Source organism: Peromyscus leucopus, chromosome 8b (genome assembly GCF_004664715.2).
Source record: "Peromyscus leucopus breed LL Stock chromosome 8b, UCI_PerLeu_2.1, whole genome shotgun sequence".
NCBI classification, from domain to species: domain Eukaryota; kingdom Metazoa; phylum Chordata; class Mammalia; order Rodentia; family Cricetidae; genus Peromyscus; species Peromyscus leucopus.
The window spans coordinates 6,123,996-6,139,697 of NC_051086.1; the positions used below are offsets into that span (position 1 = coordinate 6,123,996).

General features: G+C 55.2%; 1 protein-coding gene across 1 annotated transcript in view; it reads left to right on the forward strand.

The window, feature by feature from the left end:
- Neurl1b (neuralized E3 ubiquitin protein ligase 1B) overlaps positions 1–15,357 on the forward strand; it is a 31,840-nt gene extending 16,483 nt beyond the window's left edge. The window contains exons 2-5 of the mRNA XM_028893341.1: positions 87–632; positions 10,660–11,352; positions 12,844–12,969; positions 13,373–15,357. Of these exons, the coding sequence (XP_028749174.1) occupies positions 87–632; positions 10,660–11,352; positions 12,844–12,969; positions 13,373–13,620 (1,613 nt within the window). The 3' untranslated portion in view covers positions 13,621–15,357. The remainder of the gene's footprint in view (positions 1–86; positions 633–10,659; positions 11,353–12,843; positions 12,970–13,372) is intronic.
- Positions 15,358–15,702: the final 345 nt, after the last annotated feature.

Consider the following 15,702-nt stretch of genomic DNA (forward strand, 5'->3'; position numbering starts at 1 on the left):
GTCTAAAGTGGAATTTATGGAAATGGTTAATAAAATCCCTGGCGACAGGAGTACCAAGCGCTGACATGCTTTCCCTCTGCCCACAGACTCCAGCCCTCCCGCACGCCTCCTAGCCTCCCGGCCTTGTTACGGCCCTGGCCCCGAGAGGCAAGCGGTCCTGGGCGAGGCACCACGCTTCCACGCTCAGGCCAAGGGCAAGAACGTGCGGCTGGACGGCCACTCGCGCAGGGCTACGCGGCGCAACAGCTTCTGCAACGGCGTCACCTTCACGCAGAGGCCCATCCGCCTGTATGAGCAGGTGCGGCTGCGCCTGGTGGCCGTGCGTCCTGGCTGGAGCGGTGCCCTGCGCTTCGGCTTCACCGCGCATGACCCGTCACTCATGAGCGCTCAGGACATCCCCAAGTACGCCTGCCCCGACCTGGTCACACGACCTGGATACTGGGCTAAGGCGCTGCCTGAGAACTTGGCGCTGCGGGACACGGTGCTAGCCTACTGGGCTGACCGCCACGGCCGCGTCTTCTACAGCGTCAACGATGGTGAGCCGGTGCTTTTCCACTGTGGCGTGGCCGTGGGAGGCCCACTCTGGGCACTCATCGACGTCTACGGCATCACCGACGAGGTGCAGCTGCTGGGTAGGTCGGTTGGCACAGCCTGTGTGACCATAGCGTTTACAGCCCCGGGGGCTCTGCTCACCTGTGGGCACCCAGCTGCCCAGTGTGCCCCCATGTGTCTTGATTCTCACAAAAGCAATGATGTTCAATTTCCGGAGGAGGGAACTGAGGCACAGCGTTACTGTTTTGTTACAGAACTGGGAGGGAACCCACGTGGGCTGGGCACTGAGCCCATGCCATGGCCAGCCAGCTTGTCACTCTTAGACCACTACTCACTCGTTCATTCACTCCCTCTTTCACTCATTTGTTCATGTACCACCTCCTCCAATCCCGGCATGCATTTCCTCTGCTGGCTTTTATTCACCCAGTAGATGAACCTGTGCCAGTGGGCAGTCGGGGGCAGCATCCAGAGCCAGGCTAACTGTGAAGAAGCCCAAGGTGCTTTGGGGAGGCCCGTGTAGTGCTGAAATTCTGACTGTGGATGCTCCCAACATAAAAGTTTTCTCCCATCATCTTGAGACACTGTATGTGGTCTCATATATATATATATATATATATATATATATATATATATATATATATATATATTTGTGATGTATACATGTGTGTATAAACATATATATGGCCCACCCTACCACTGAGCATGAAAGAAACACACACACACACACACACACACACACACACACACACACACACCATCTCCTGAGCATCTCCAGGACTTCCCAGATATTTCTGTTTCAACCTGGTCACATGGCTATAAGGACCGCCTAAGAACATATGTGTGTGCTACTTTAAAAAAAAAATCGATGTAGAATTTGGCCAGGAGTAAGGTGGTACATGCCTTTAATTCCAGCACTTGGTTGGCAGAAGCAGGTGGGTCTTCATTTATGAGTCTGAGGCCAGCCTGTTTTACATAGTTGAGTTCCAAGCCAACCAGGCTGCGTATAAGATCCTGTTTCAAAAACAAAACAACAAATGATGTAGACAGGAAAGTGGTCATTTTAAAAGGCACAGTTGAGTGGCCTTGAGTTGGTGCCCATGGCTTCTGGTTCCATCGTAGTTACTCTTCTCAAAGGGCACCAGACCCCTTGGCCAGTCTCTGTTCTCTCCTCCTCCAATGAAGGGCAGTCACTTCTGAGGCTGCAGCCTGCACTTGAAATAACCGGCCTAGACTTGGGAGGTATGAAGGGAGAGTAGGTTTTCTCAGGGAAGCTGGACACAGCCCTGTGTGTAATTTACCTGCAAGGAAATACGCAAGGGTAAAGTGAGAAGGTGGACAGATAGACACATGTCCACCTGTCTGTAGCCTGAAGCTTCCCCCTCCTGAGGGGTTCTTCACTCTGATATTTCTGCATAGCCTGCTTCTTAATGCCCTGTGACTGGACTGATGCATCACCCTGGAGATCGCTGCTGATTGCTTCTTTTTATGGGAAGATGGTTTCTACACAGCTAAATGTTTGGGCTGTTTTTGGTTTGACCCACACACACACACCACTGGGCATGGGGGGCAGATTCAGTGTCCAGGAACTGACTCTCCTCTCTCCAAGAAATAATGAGGCCGAAGGAGTTCTAAGCGGTTTGAGCAACTGGAGACATGAAAGTCACAGAGACTTGTGCCTAGACCCAAGTCACAGAGACTTGTGCCTAGACCCAGATCTCCACATGCCATCTATGTAGAATCGACACAGAGACAGGCCCTCTTATCTGTAAAGCAGATGCATGATGGCACCCACCTCATGGGATTATTGGCAGGGTTATAGGACATGGTGTCTAGAGGGATACATGGGCCTGAGACACTGGTGGCACTTGACCAGCAGCTGGGAAGCAAGGACCTCTGCTGGCTTGCGTGTGGGCAGGGCCTGTGTCCCAGTTTTGGGCAGATCAGACCGGACAGCACCACTCTGAGCTGGAGCTTCCCTTGGGCATTCTAAGCACACCCCTGCCCACCCTTACCCCTTAAAGGTTTTCCATGAAGGCTCCAGAAACTACAGCTTTCCTAAACCTCAAAAACCTCCCCCCACTTTATCCCTGTAGAGTAGGAAGCAATGACGCCTGTTTCCCCAGCCCCTGTCTCTGTGAGCAGACAGGAAGCCACAGCCACACATGAACAGTGCAAATGGGTTAGGAATGTTTAAAAATACAGATTGGAGGCTGGCCTTGATGACTAAGTGGGGCTGAAAACACCTAGGGAGCACACGGATCCCTCCTTTCATTTTCTTACTCAGCAAACTTGCATGGAAACTCCACCACCACCATCACCACCACCACCACCACCACCACCATCACACCACCACCACCATCATCACCACACCACCACCACCACCACCACCACCACCACCACCATCATCACCACCGTGTTGTATGACCCTTGGGAGGAAGTGGGCAGAGCCCACCATGTAACCGAGCAAACCTGAGGCTGTCTCTTTATTTACAGATCAATAGCACACCCAGAGCTGTGCTAGCTGATGGTACAGAACCGTGTTCACACAGACATATAACAGGGGCAGGAAGAGCAAGAGGAGCTCTGTCTCTGGGTCATGGGGTCACGAGGTCATGGGTGAATGTCCCTTCCTCCTAAGAGTTGCCTAAAAGTATGTGTATGTGCACATGTGTAGTTAACTGTGTTGCTTTTGTTCATATGTATGAGTGCATACCTGAGTGTGTGCATGTGGTGGAGGCCAGAATAGGGTGTCAGATCACCAGGGACTGGGTGACAGGAAGTTATGAGCCACTATGTGGGTACTGGGATCTGAACCTGGTCCTCTGCAAGAATAGTGAGTGCTTTTAACCACTGAGCCATCTCTTCCAAAGTTAAGGTTTGAGGGTCTCTTGCAGGGCTGATTAAAAATAAGAAGAGAAGCCTGGGGTGGTGGTGCACGCCTTCTGAGTGGTAGGTAGCCCCAGCACTCAGGAGGTAGAGGCAGGTGGATCTCTGTAAGTTTGAGGCCAGCCTAATCCATGTAGAAAGTTCCAGGCCAGCCAGAGCTACATAGTAAAACTCTGTCTCAGAAAAAGGTAAAGAGATTGTAGCTGTAGCCCAGTGAGAGAGCACTCATCCAGATGTGAGGGTCCAGGTGTGATCGCCAGCACTGAATAAAAGGTTTTAAGTAACAGTAAATAAATGGATGCTAAGCCACCATGACTTAATATTAAGAATGGGCAGCGGGTAAGAGATGATGTAATGTGCAACTCTGAGAGATCCCTGGGAAAACTTAGCTTAGGAAGAGAGGTACCCCAGGACCCACCAATGGATACCTCACAGCAGCCAATGTCTGACTTACCCTGTGCACCCTAGACTTCTGAGGAGGCAATATAATTGCTTTAAAATTTTCGGCATTGAAATCCCAGAATAGAAAAAAACAAAACAAAAACCCAGGGCCCTTAATCGCCCCCTCACTTCTCATACCCCACTGAATAAAGCCTGCAAAGCAAAACCCAAAGATGACATCAGGGTAGAGCTACCAAGTGGAGCAATAAAAATACAGGACATCTAGTTAAATTTGAATTTAAGATAAACAAAACACAAATTTAGTATGACTGTGTCCTGTGGCAGTATTTGGAACATGCTCATACCAAAAAAAAAATTGTTTATCTAAAATTCAAATGAACCCAGGCTTTATTTCATCCAGCACCACAGGCCTGGGAAACACGGTCCTGGGCTTTAGGGACTGCCCCGGAGCTTGAGCTGAGTCAGAAGGGACCCACAGGCTGCATACAGCTTTTGGCCTGGTGGAAGTGTGTGCCCTGCTCTGTGTCTTCCTGACGCGGGTTCAGCTACCACACTGGTGAGGCCAGGCCCAGGCTGCAGTTCCCTGCATAGGTAAGAATCCAGGTTCTGGGAAGGAAGGTGACCAGCCCTTGAGCTCACAGTCGTTGAGGCTGGATTTGTCTGTATTTGGCTCAGCAGCTCTCAGCCCTGGCTGTACATTGAGTCCCCTGGGAGACCTGGAAAGTCTCTGCTCAGGCCGCGCCTAAGCCAGTGACAGCAGGTCTGGCTCCCAGCACCAGGCTTACCCAAGACTCTCAGGTGGTCCAGCCTGCAGCCAGGACTGTATTTCTGAGGAAGGCCTTTGCGTTGGGTACCTGCCCCTCCCTCCCCCTCCCTCCCCCCTCCCTCTGAGCCACCCTGTCACTCTGAGATGGAATCCCTTTAGATCCCATTTCTCCCTACTTGTATTTGTGATCACGTCACATGTGCCAGGGCTGTCTCATCAATTAGTGCACCCCGGGACAGCTTGCAGATACGGAAAAGGAGGCTCACATCTGCTAAGGAATACTGGCATTCCAGCTATCCTCTTCCCCCAGAACATTGTACTGTCCCAGGGATGCTGGCTGAAGGAGATCCATCCCTCTTCCCAGCACAAAGGGTCTGGGTCCGAGGGGTCCCCATCCTTCCTCTGCCTAGTGGCTGGTCAGATTAAATAAATACCACGCCAAGGCCATGGCACCGCAGTCTAGATAGTCTGAAATATTTGGTTGCTTCAGTATCACTTTAGTGGCAAAAAGGACATAATGCCTTGCAGCTGCCTGGTGAAGGGCAGTGCCTGGGAGGCTCTTCACTTCGTTCTCCGCTGTCATTCTTTCAGCTCCCTCCTCAGCTTGACTGTCCTGTGGGGCAAACCAGGGCCACCTGCAGATGACAGCCCCATGTCCTCACAACCTCTTTCCGGGGTCTCAAGGCTCACTGGCCTCATCAGGGTTCAAACCCCATCTCTTGACGTGTGGCCACAGGCAGGGGGTGGGGTAGTAGTGACTGGCCAGGTTGAAGGACCCCCGACTCCTCAGGTCACAGCTGTGAGGGTGGGTTGTTCTTTCCGAGGGAGATCTGGGTGTGGGTACGGAAGCCAGAGCAGGAGTCCTGCTGGGCCTTGCAGGGCATCCGGTACCTGACTGGAAAGGCTTCACACCGTCTGCTGAGACAGAAGGCCCTGGGTTCTATGCTAGCTGCACTCACTTTCTTAAAGTGTGTTGCAGCGTACATAAAACACATGTAAAAACTACATGAGGGGCTCTTGAGCAGTTAAGAGCACTGGCTGCTCTTCCAGAGGACCCAGCCAGATTCTATTTCCAGCACCCACATGGTGGCCCACCAACATCTGCAACTCCAGTTTCAGGGATCCAGTGGCCCCTTCTCACCTCGGTGGGCAGCAGGCACACAAGTGGTACACAGACATGTATGCAGGCAAACACACACATAAACATAAAAATAGCAAAAATGTTTTCAAAGTATATATAAACATGTTTTAAATATATATTCAGCTCTTAGAGTCACCCAGAGTATGGAGATGTGTGTGTATGTATATATAACATGAAGATAGGTATGTATATGTATATATAAACAACTACAGACTTAAGCTCTCATTAAGTAAGACCATTTCTCCTTGAGAACATCAGCAGGCCTTGAATGCCATCTCTAAACTGTTGGCTTCCATGTTAGCCGCTCTTCTATCCGCTATAACAAAATAGCCAAGGCTTTGCTGTGAAGTCTGTTTGGCATGTTGTGCAGGTTGGAAGACCAGATTAGGCTGCCTCCCTGATCTGACCTCTGGCGGAGCCCCTAGGAGCTGCCATCACGGGGGGGGGGGGGGAGCGACGGGGGGGGGGGGGCGACAAGCGGAAGAGATCACATAGTGAGACCAGAAGCTGCAGAGCATCGGGGGTCAGGCCTGTCCTCACAGGACAGAGTTATTCCTCAGCCCAGCCTTCACCCTTGGGGACCAGCACTTCCAATAGCGTGCACTGAGCCCTGTCTTTCAGAACTTGTCCTACATCTTAGTCATCCGGGACTTGGTTCCCAGCACAGGAACCCCAGGAATCCCAGAAGCACACCCCACCCTGCCTGCTGCCTATCTGCTTCTTTCTGACACCTCAGCCTTGCACTGAGCCTGCTAGATGGAACTCTTGACTCTCCCCGCCCCTTACTCTTCCAGGACCCTACTGTCAGCAAAAGGTACCTCCCACACCAGACACTGGCATCCACACTTCCTCTCCCACGCCAGACACTGGCATCCACACTTCCTCTCCCACGCCAGACACTGGCATCCACACTTCCTCTCCCACGCCAGACACTGGCATCCACACTTCCTCTCCCACGCCAGACACTGGCATCCACACTTCCTCTCCCACGCCAGACACTGGCATCCACACTTCCTCTCCCACGCCAGACACTGGCATCCACACTTCCTCTCCCACGCCAGACACTGGCATCCACACTTCCTCTCCCACACCAGGCACTGGCATCCACACTTCCTCTCCCACACCAGACACTGGCATCCACACTTCCTCTCCCACATCAGACCCTGGCATCCACACTTCCTCTCCCACACCAGACACTGGCACCCACACTTCCTCTCCCACACCAGGCACTGGCATCCACACTTCCTCTCCACACCAGACACTGGCACCCACACTTCCTCTCCCACACCAGGCACTGGCATCCACACTTCCTCTCCCACACCAGACACTGGCATCCACACTTCCTCTCCCACGCCAGACACTGGCATCCACACTTCCTCTCCCACGCCAGACACTGGCATCCACACTTCCTCTCCCACGCCAGACACTGGCATCCACACTTCCTCTCCCACGCCAGACACTGGCATCCACACTTCCTCTCCCACACCAGACACTGGCATCCACACTTCCTCTCCCACGCCAGACACTGGCATCCACACTTCCTCTCCCACGCCAGACACTGGCATCCACACTTCCTCTCCCACGCCAGACACTGGCATCCACACTTCCTCTCCCACACCAACACTGGCATGGCATCCACACTTCCTCTCCCACACCAGACACTGGCATCCACACTTCCTCTCCCACATCAGACCCTGGCATCCACACTTCCTCTCCCACACCAGACACTGGCACCCACACTTCCTCTCCCACACCAGCACTGGCATCCACACTTCCTCTCCACACCAGACACTGGCACCCACACTTCCTCTCCCACACCAGGCACTGGCATCCACACTTCCTCTCCCACACCAGACGACACTGGCATCCACACTTCCTCTCCCACACCAGACACTGGCATCCACACTTCCTCTCCCACGCCAGACACTGGCATCCACACTTCCTCTCCCACACCAGACACTGGCATCCACACTTCCTCTCCCACACCAGACACTGGCATCCACACTTCCTCTCCCACACCAGACACTGGCATCCACACTTCCTCTCCCACACCAGACACTGGCATCCACACTTCCTCTCCCACACCAGACACTGGCATCCACACTTCCTCTCCCACACCAGACACTGGCATCCACACTTCCTCTCCCACACCAGACACTGGCATCCACACTTCCTCTCCCACACCAGACACTGGCATCCACACTTCCTCTCCCACACCAGACACTGGCATCCACACTTCCTCTCCCACACCAGACACTGGCATCCACACTTCCTCTCCCACCAGACACTGGCATCCACACTTCCTCTCCCACACCAGGCACTGGCATCCACACTTCCTCTCCCACACCAGACACTGGCATCCACACTTCCTCTCCCACACCAGACACTGGCATCCACACTTCCTCTCCCACACCAGACACTGGCATCCACACTTCCTCTCCCACACCAGACACTGGCATCCACACTTCCTCTCCCACACCAGACACTGGCATCCACACTTCCTCTCCCACACCAGACACTGGCATCCACACTTCCTCTCCCACACCAGACACTGGCATCCACACTTCCTCTCCCACACCAGACACTGGCATCCACACTTCCTCTCCCACACCAGACACTGGCATCCACACTTCCTCTCCCACACCAGACACTGGCATCCACACTTCCTCTCCCACACCAGACACTGGCATCCACACTTCCTCTCCCACACCAGACACTGGCATCCACACTTCCTCTCCCACACCAGACACTGGCATCCACACTTCCTCTCCCACACCAGGCACTGGCATCCACACTTCCTCTCCCACACCAGACACTGGCATCCACACTTCCTCTCCCACACCAGACACTGGCATCCACACTTCCTCTCCCACACCAGACATTGGCATCCACACTTCCTCTCCCACGCCAGACACTGGCATCCACACTTCCTCTCCCACACCAGACGACACTGGCATCCACACTTCCTCTCCCACACCAGACACTGGCATCCACACTTCCTCTCCCACACCAGACACTGGCATCCACACTTCCTCTCCCACGCCAGACACTGGCATCCACACTTCCTCTCCCACACCAGGCACTGGCATCCACACTTCCTCTTTCCTCACCAGGCACTGGCATCCACACTTCCTCTCCCACGCCAGACACTGGCATCCACACTTCCTCTCCCACACCAGACGACACTGGCATCCACACTTCCTCTCCCACACCAGACACTGGCATCCACACTTCCTCTCCCACACCAGGCACTGGCATCCACACTTCCTCTCCCACACCAGACACTGGCATCCACACTTCCTCTCCCACACCAGACACTGGCATCCACACTTCCTCTCCCACACCAGACACTGGCATCCACACTTCCTCTCCCACATCAGACCCTGGCATCCACACTTCCTCTCCCACACCAGACACTGGCATCCACACTTCCTCTCCCACGCCAGACACTGGCATCCACACTTCCTCTTTCCTCACCAGGCACTGGCATCCACACTTCCTCTTTCCTCACCAGGCACTGGCATCCACACTTCCTCTCCCACACCAGGCACTGGCATCCACACTTCCTCTCCCACACCAGGCACTGGCATCCACACTTCCTCTCCCACACCAGGCACTGGCATCCACACTTCCTCTCCCACGCCAGACACTGGCATCCACACTTCCTCTTTCCTCACCAGGCACTGGCATCCACACTTCCTCTTTCCTCACCAGGCACTGGCATCCACACTTCCTCTCCCACACCAGGCACTGGCATCCACACTTCCTCTCCCACACCAGACACTGGCATCCACACTTCCTCTCCCACACCAGGCACTGGCATCCACACTTCCTCTCCCACACCAGACCCTGGCATCCACACTTCCTCTCCCACACCAGACACTGGCATCCACACTTCCTCTCCCACACCAGGCACTGGCATCCACACTTCCTCTTTCCTCACCATTCTGTCATTTCTGTTCCCACTGTCATCGTATTGAAGAGTCCTGACAAGACCGCTTGGGTTCTGTGCCAGGTCCTGCCCCCTACACCCAGTGCCTCAGCCTCCATCTTTGCCAAACAGCAGTAGTAATAGTTCGTACCGGTCAATTGCAGTATTAAATGAGACACATGAGCTCGGTCGGGTTAACCTGCCACCTGCTGGGGCCCCATATAGGATTTGCTCTTTAGGCTGATGGTATGCACTGGACTAAGGAAACAGATAAAGGCTCTTTAAATGCCCAGACTTGCAAATGTAAGAAAACCTCTGGGGGATGGGAGAGAGAAAAGGACAAAGGAAGGAGGCAAGAAGTTGGGCTTGCTGCATGAACCCCAGGACTTGGGAGACTAAGACAGAAGATCACAAGTTCAAGAACAGCCTGGTCAGGGAGGGAGAAAAGAGGAAGCAAGGCGGAGGAAGAGAAGGCCCTTTCAAAGCAGTAGGAGGTCAGGTACAGCAAGGATGGAGGACCAGGTAGAACTCAGTCCGGTCTGACCACCTGAAGCCCTAAGGTCGGGGGAGCTGGGGCCCAGAATCAGAGGTCAGGAGGTACTGGGGGGAGGTCCAAGGGAGTTTGGGGCCAGGCAAATCTGGGGTCCAGGGCATTAGGTCTAGGAGTTCAGGAGTGGGGTCTGAAGTCTGGGATGAGATCTGGAGGAGCTGGGGTCTAGAGTGTCATGTCTGAGATTGAGGTGTGGGGGTGCTATCCAAGGTTCAGGTTCTGAGGTTTGGGGTTTAGGAGTGTGGAGTCTGAGGTTGAGGAAACCTGGGGTTCAGAGTCTGAGGTTGGGGGTCTGGGGAAACTGGAGTCCAGGGCTCTAGGTCTTCAGGGACTGGGTCTGAGGTCTGGGGGTGGAGTGATGGGATCCAGGGTCTGGAGTCTGGGGTCCAGGGTGCCGGCAGGCCTCCTGATGCTTCCCCTCTGTCCCGCAGAAAGCACCTTTGCGGACACGCTGACACCCCTGCGCCTGGGCCAGGCCCGCCTCAGCGCCTGCCCCCCTCCCGGCAGCCACGACACCGCCAACTTCGACAACAATGAGCTGGAGAACAACCAGGTGGTGGCCAAGCTGGGGCACCTGGCGCTCGGCCGTCCAGACGCCGCCGTGCCGTGCGTGGCCCGCGAACGCGCTCGGCCCGCGTCGTCACCCGCGCTGCTGGACGCCGAGCTGCGCTTCCACGCCACGCGCGGCCCCGACGTGAGCCTGTCTGCCGATCGCAGGCTGGCCTGCGCGCCCCGACCCGAAGGCGGCCGCACCCTGGTGTTTTCCGAGCGGCCGCTGCGGCCGGGCGAGAGCCTGTGCGTGGAAGTGGGCCGGCCGGGGCTGGCGGCACCCGCGGCCGTGGCCTTCGGCATCACGTCCTGCGACCCCGGCGCGCTGCGGCCATCCGAGCTGCCCGCCGACCCCGCTGCGCTGCTGGACCGCAAGGAATACTGGGTGGTGGCGCGCGCCGGGCCGGTCCCCAGCGGCGGCGACGCGCTCAGCTTCACCCTGCGGCCGGGCGGCGACGTTCTGCTGGCGGTGAACGGGCGCCCGCGGGGACGCCTGCTGTGCGTGGACACCTCGCAGGCGCTCTGGGCCTTCTTCGCGGTGCGCGGCGGAGCGGCAGGACAGCTGCGCCTTCTGGGTGAGTGACCCAAAGTCCCCAACAAGAGCTCCCTCTAGCACCCGGCTGCTCTCAGGGCTGGGAGGGATTCCCGTATGATTAATTTTATTAGGGTCTTTTTTTATGTAGAAAATGCACAATGCATATTAATTGTATGAGAGAGAAGGGGAATTCACTGACATGTGCAAGAGAAACAGCACCCCAACACGTCCAGAGAGTGGAGGGAAGGGTTGAACCATACTGTTTTGAGATGATTCTTGCCTTGGCCCTTAGCAGAAAGACAGAGGCCAGAGGCTGTGGACCTGGCCAGCAAAGGACAGGATACCCACCCACTGTGTGTGAAATGTGGACAGGGACAGCCGCACAGGGTGACATTTGCTGCAGCAGAGGGGGTACCTTTCAAGTTTGGGGGAGCAAATGGTCCAGAGAACACAGTGCCAGCCTCACAGCCCAGCTCATAGCAGCTCATAGTGGACAAGCCGCCATACCACCACGTTGCCCTCGATGCTTCAAGCGGCCTGTGAATCCACGTGATTATCCCCATCTACACACAGGACAAGAGAAAGGCAGATCTCACAGTCCAAGAGTCACACAGCCCTGAAGTGCTGAACAGATACCATTCTCCTAGGTTTCGGTATCCTGGGTGGAAGAGAGTGCTGTGTACATGGTGAGGTTGCCATGGGGATGAATTGATGGGCTAGCATGTCATAACTGTAGCTACAACCTGGGCGTCTGAAGGAGGGCAGAGGAGGAGCAGGGTGTCTGTGGTTGTTGGCTGTGATTACTTTGTTTTAATTCTTGTTGTTGTTGTTGAACTACCTGATGTAATTTTTCATTCTGAGACAAGGTGCCCAAGTTCCTGCAACGTTAGCCGACCTTCATCAAGCAGAACAAAGGGAGCTTCGCTCTTCTTCCTAAGGAGGGACATATTTTCTGAATTAGCATTGAGCTTGGGCAGGGAGAAATATTCACAGCCCGGGATCCTGTGGCTGTGACAAAAACCCCTTCTAAGTGCCCCAAGCAACAAAGGGTAGTATAACTCACAAGTGCGGGGGTCTGTTGGGTAGATTCAGGAAAGCTAGGTCTAGGCGGTGAATGCGCATCATCAGGACGAGCCCTGTGCGGGCTCCACTCTCAGTCAGTCAGGCCCTTGCCACAGAGGGGCACGAGCCTTTCCTTTCCCGGCAGTTCTAATGGCGGCGGCAGGGTGGCCTTGCTTGGGCTATGTGCTCTTCCTTGGCTCGCAATGGGAATGAAGAATGAATGGAAGGTTCTCTGGACCTGGCCCGGCATCCTAAGGTTATTTCTGAGTTAGGAGTAGAGCGATAGCCATATTGGTGTGAATGCCCCCGAGGAGGAATGGAGGCTGGGCAGGCAAAACACAGGCGTCGCCACATTGGCAGAACATGACAGTCACTCCAGTCCACTCCCTAGACAGAAGGGGTGCAGAGCGATGAGGAGCAGGGACTGGCAGGGCTTGTGCCATAACCAGTAGGTCTCTCTGGCTCCCAGGTACCCTGCAGTCCAGTCCCGAGACCACAACTCCATCGGGGTCCTTCAGCGGCTCCCAGGATGACAGTGATTCCGACGTGACCTTCGGTGTCAACCAGTCTTCCTCAGCATCAGAGTCATCTCTGGGTAAGGAAATAGAACCCCCCACCCCAGGGGACAGGGGTTCCTGATGGCATGGGGAACCCGGGGTGGCAGGGGTTCCTTTGGCTGCGCCAGTAGCCTTGGCCTTTGCTGGCTGAGCAGCCCTGCTGGGTTGTCCATGGCACCTGATCTTTCCTTCTGCTGTCCTCAGCGGGAACATAGATATGGAGACTGAGAGGCCCAAAGGCTGCTGAGGAAGGCAGTTTACCTTTGTGCTTTTGGGGGGCAGCAATATCAAAAACGGGTAAAACTCAGGAGGCAAACGAAGACGGGACTGTCCCCACCCTGTGCCCCATTTCCACCATGGGAGCACTGCGTTCTTGGGCTCGCCCAGCAGAGCCCTCCTGAGAGCCATGTCACTAATGGTGTCCCGTCTCCCTTCTGGCAGTGACAGCCCCCAGCTCCCCGCTGAGCCCCCCGGTGTCGCCAGCCTTCTCTGCACCTGAACCGGCAGCAGGCAGCAGGAACGGGGAGTGTACCGTGTGCTTCGACAGCGAGGTGGACACGGTCATCTATACGTGCGGACACATGTGCCTCTGCCACAGCTGCGGCCTGCGGCTCCGAAGGCAGGCACGGGCCTGCTGCCCCATCTGCCGGCGGCCCATCAAGGACGTCATCAAGATCTACAGGCCATAGCTCGGCAGCTGGCTGGGCCACGGCGAGGTCACCTTTCTGAAGCCCCTGTGAGGTGGGCGACACCATGGCTACCAGGGAGCCCAAGGTCAGAAGCCATCTCTCATCTGCCACCCGCAGTGATGAGCAAGGCAGGACAGGTGTGGAGAGGAGGCCCCGGGGGTGGGGCCAGAGCCCAGGCAAGCATTGCTTCTGGCTCAAACACGTGTTGCCCCCAAAAGCCTGTCCCAAGATTCAGCTCAGGAACTGCCTGGCAGATCACCTGCCTTCTTGGTGACCTTCAGCTGGGAAAGGGTGCCCTTTGTCTGTGCAATGCTTCTTTGGGGTGGGGTTGAGTGTGTGTGTGTTGGGGTGGGGGGAGACAGCACAGAGAATGGGTGAGAGAGAATGAGTGAGAGAGTGCGTGTGGATGTGTCGTGTGCAGGGATCTGTCGTCTCCCGGAGGGTATTTAACACTAAGGAATGTGCAATCCGGGCCTAAATGTTAATGTGACGGTTGTCCACTTTCTGGGGATGTGGTTTTCTGCAATGAGCTAGCTTTGAACACACGAGGCCTGAACCTACACAGAACTCCTTCAGTGGTATAGGAAGAGGCACTCACATTTTCTAAAGGAAAGCAAAAATAACTCACTGTTTACAGCTCCAGGCAGCAGCTCCCGCTGAGGGGGAAGGTGGGCGGAGAACAGCCCAGCACAGGTGGCTTTCACTCAGACTGGGAGGCGCCTTCCTCCCCGTGGCAGCTGAGGACAGGTGCCCCAAGCTCCAGCATCTAGGATTCCTCCATCCCCAGTCTGAACAGTAAGCTCCTCGCCCCTCAGCCCCACATGCTCGGGCGTTTTGTGATGCTCCTCCTGTTCTCCGGGGCGGCTCCATAACTCCCATTATGAATTAAGAAGAATTAAGGAGAGCTGTGGGCATGTCCCAGTGACCAGCTGGCAGAAGCCAGAAGACCCAGTCTCCCTATCTGGACCTTGTCCTGGCCCTCTCATTTTTCTGTTGATTATTAAGGTGTTAACTAATACACTTGTTAGATACTTGTGAAGAGCTGACTGAAATGCCCCCCAGCTGCTGGGCCTGTTTGCTGGCATTTCCCAGGACCCTGGCCCTGCCCCCTCTCCCTGAGCCAGACCTGTTTCTGTAGGCTCCCAGACCTTCCCATTGCTGATGCTCTGGCCAGGCATGCTCCTCCCATCTGAAGAGCTGCGGCTCGGGATTACACCTACATTCTGTGAGCTGTACCTTTAGAAGAGTTCCTTGGCCTCTCTGTTTCTTGGTTCCTACTTGGAAGTCTGGTACCAGGGCACTAAGGAGACCCCCACACCCTGAGAGAGCTTGGGACACCTTGTGAGCAGAAACTTTTCCTCACAGCTCCTAGTCTGTCCATCTCTAGCTGTGAAGGAGGAAGAGGGGGAAGAGAAGCATTCCAGAAGTGAGGTTCATGGAACAGGCTTTGACAGGAGCCATGGACCACCCGACAGCAGCCCAAGCCGGAGTCAGCGTGCCTGGGTAGCTGGAGGCCTTGGGCCTGCACCGATGCGTCTCTGGGAGTGTCTGGATCTGGCCCAATCACAGCTTCCCCATTCCTGTCCCCAGCAAGAGCCCCTGAGAGCTGGCTTTTCCTTAGGGACTGCAGGGCACATTCTCCACCCTTTCGCTTTGCAGCTGCATCTTTTTCTTCTTCTTTCTTTAGAGAAAGGGTTTCTCTTTGTAGCCCTGGCTGTCCTAGAACTTATCTGTATACAAGGCTGGCCTCAAACTCGGAGATCTGCCTGTGTCTGCCTCCTGAGTGCTGGGATTAAAGGCGTGTGCCACCACTACCTGGATGCAGTTAAATCTTTCAAAGAGCCGCAGGAACCCTTGTTTGCCTGGAGGAGAGTGGGAGAATCAGGCGCCTTGGGTACCCTGCTCAATTTACTCAGCCAAGCTTTTGGCTTCTCCATGTAGTGGGCATGGGCAGAGCTACCTTGACACCAGTGATGGTGACTGGGTTTCCCGGCAGCCATGGCCCTGCCTGGTCGTAGTCTCTAACTGCCACGGTCTCAGTGGCCTGGAAGGGCCCGCTCCACTTGGCCTCCTGCTTTCCCA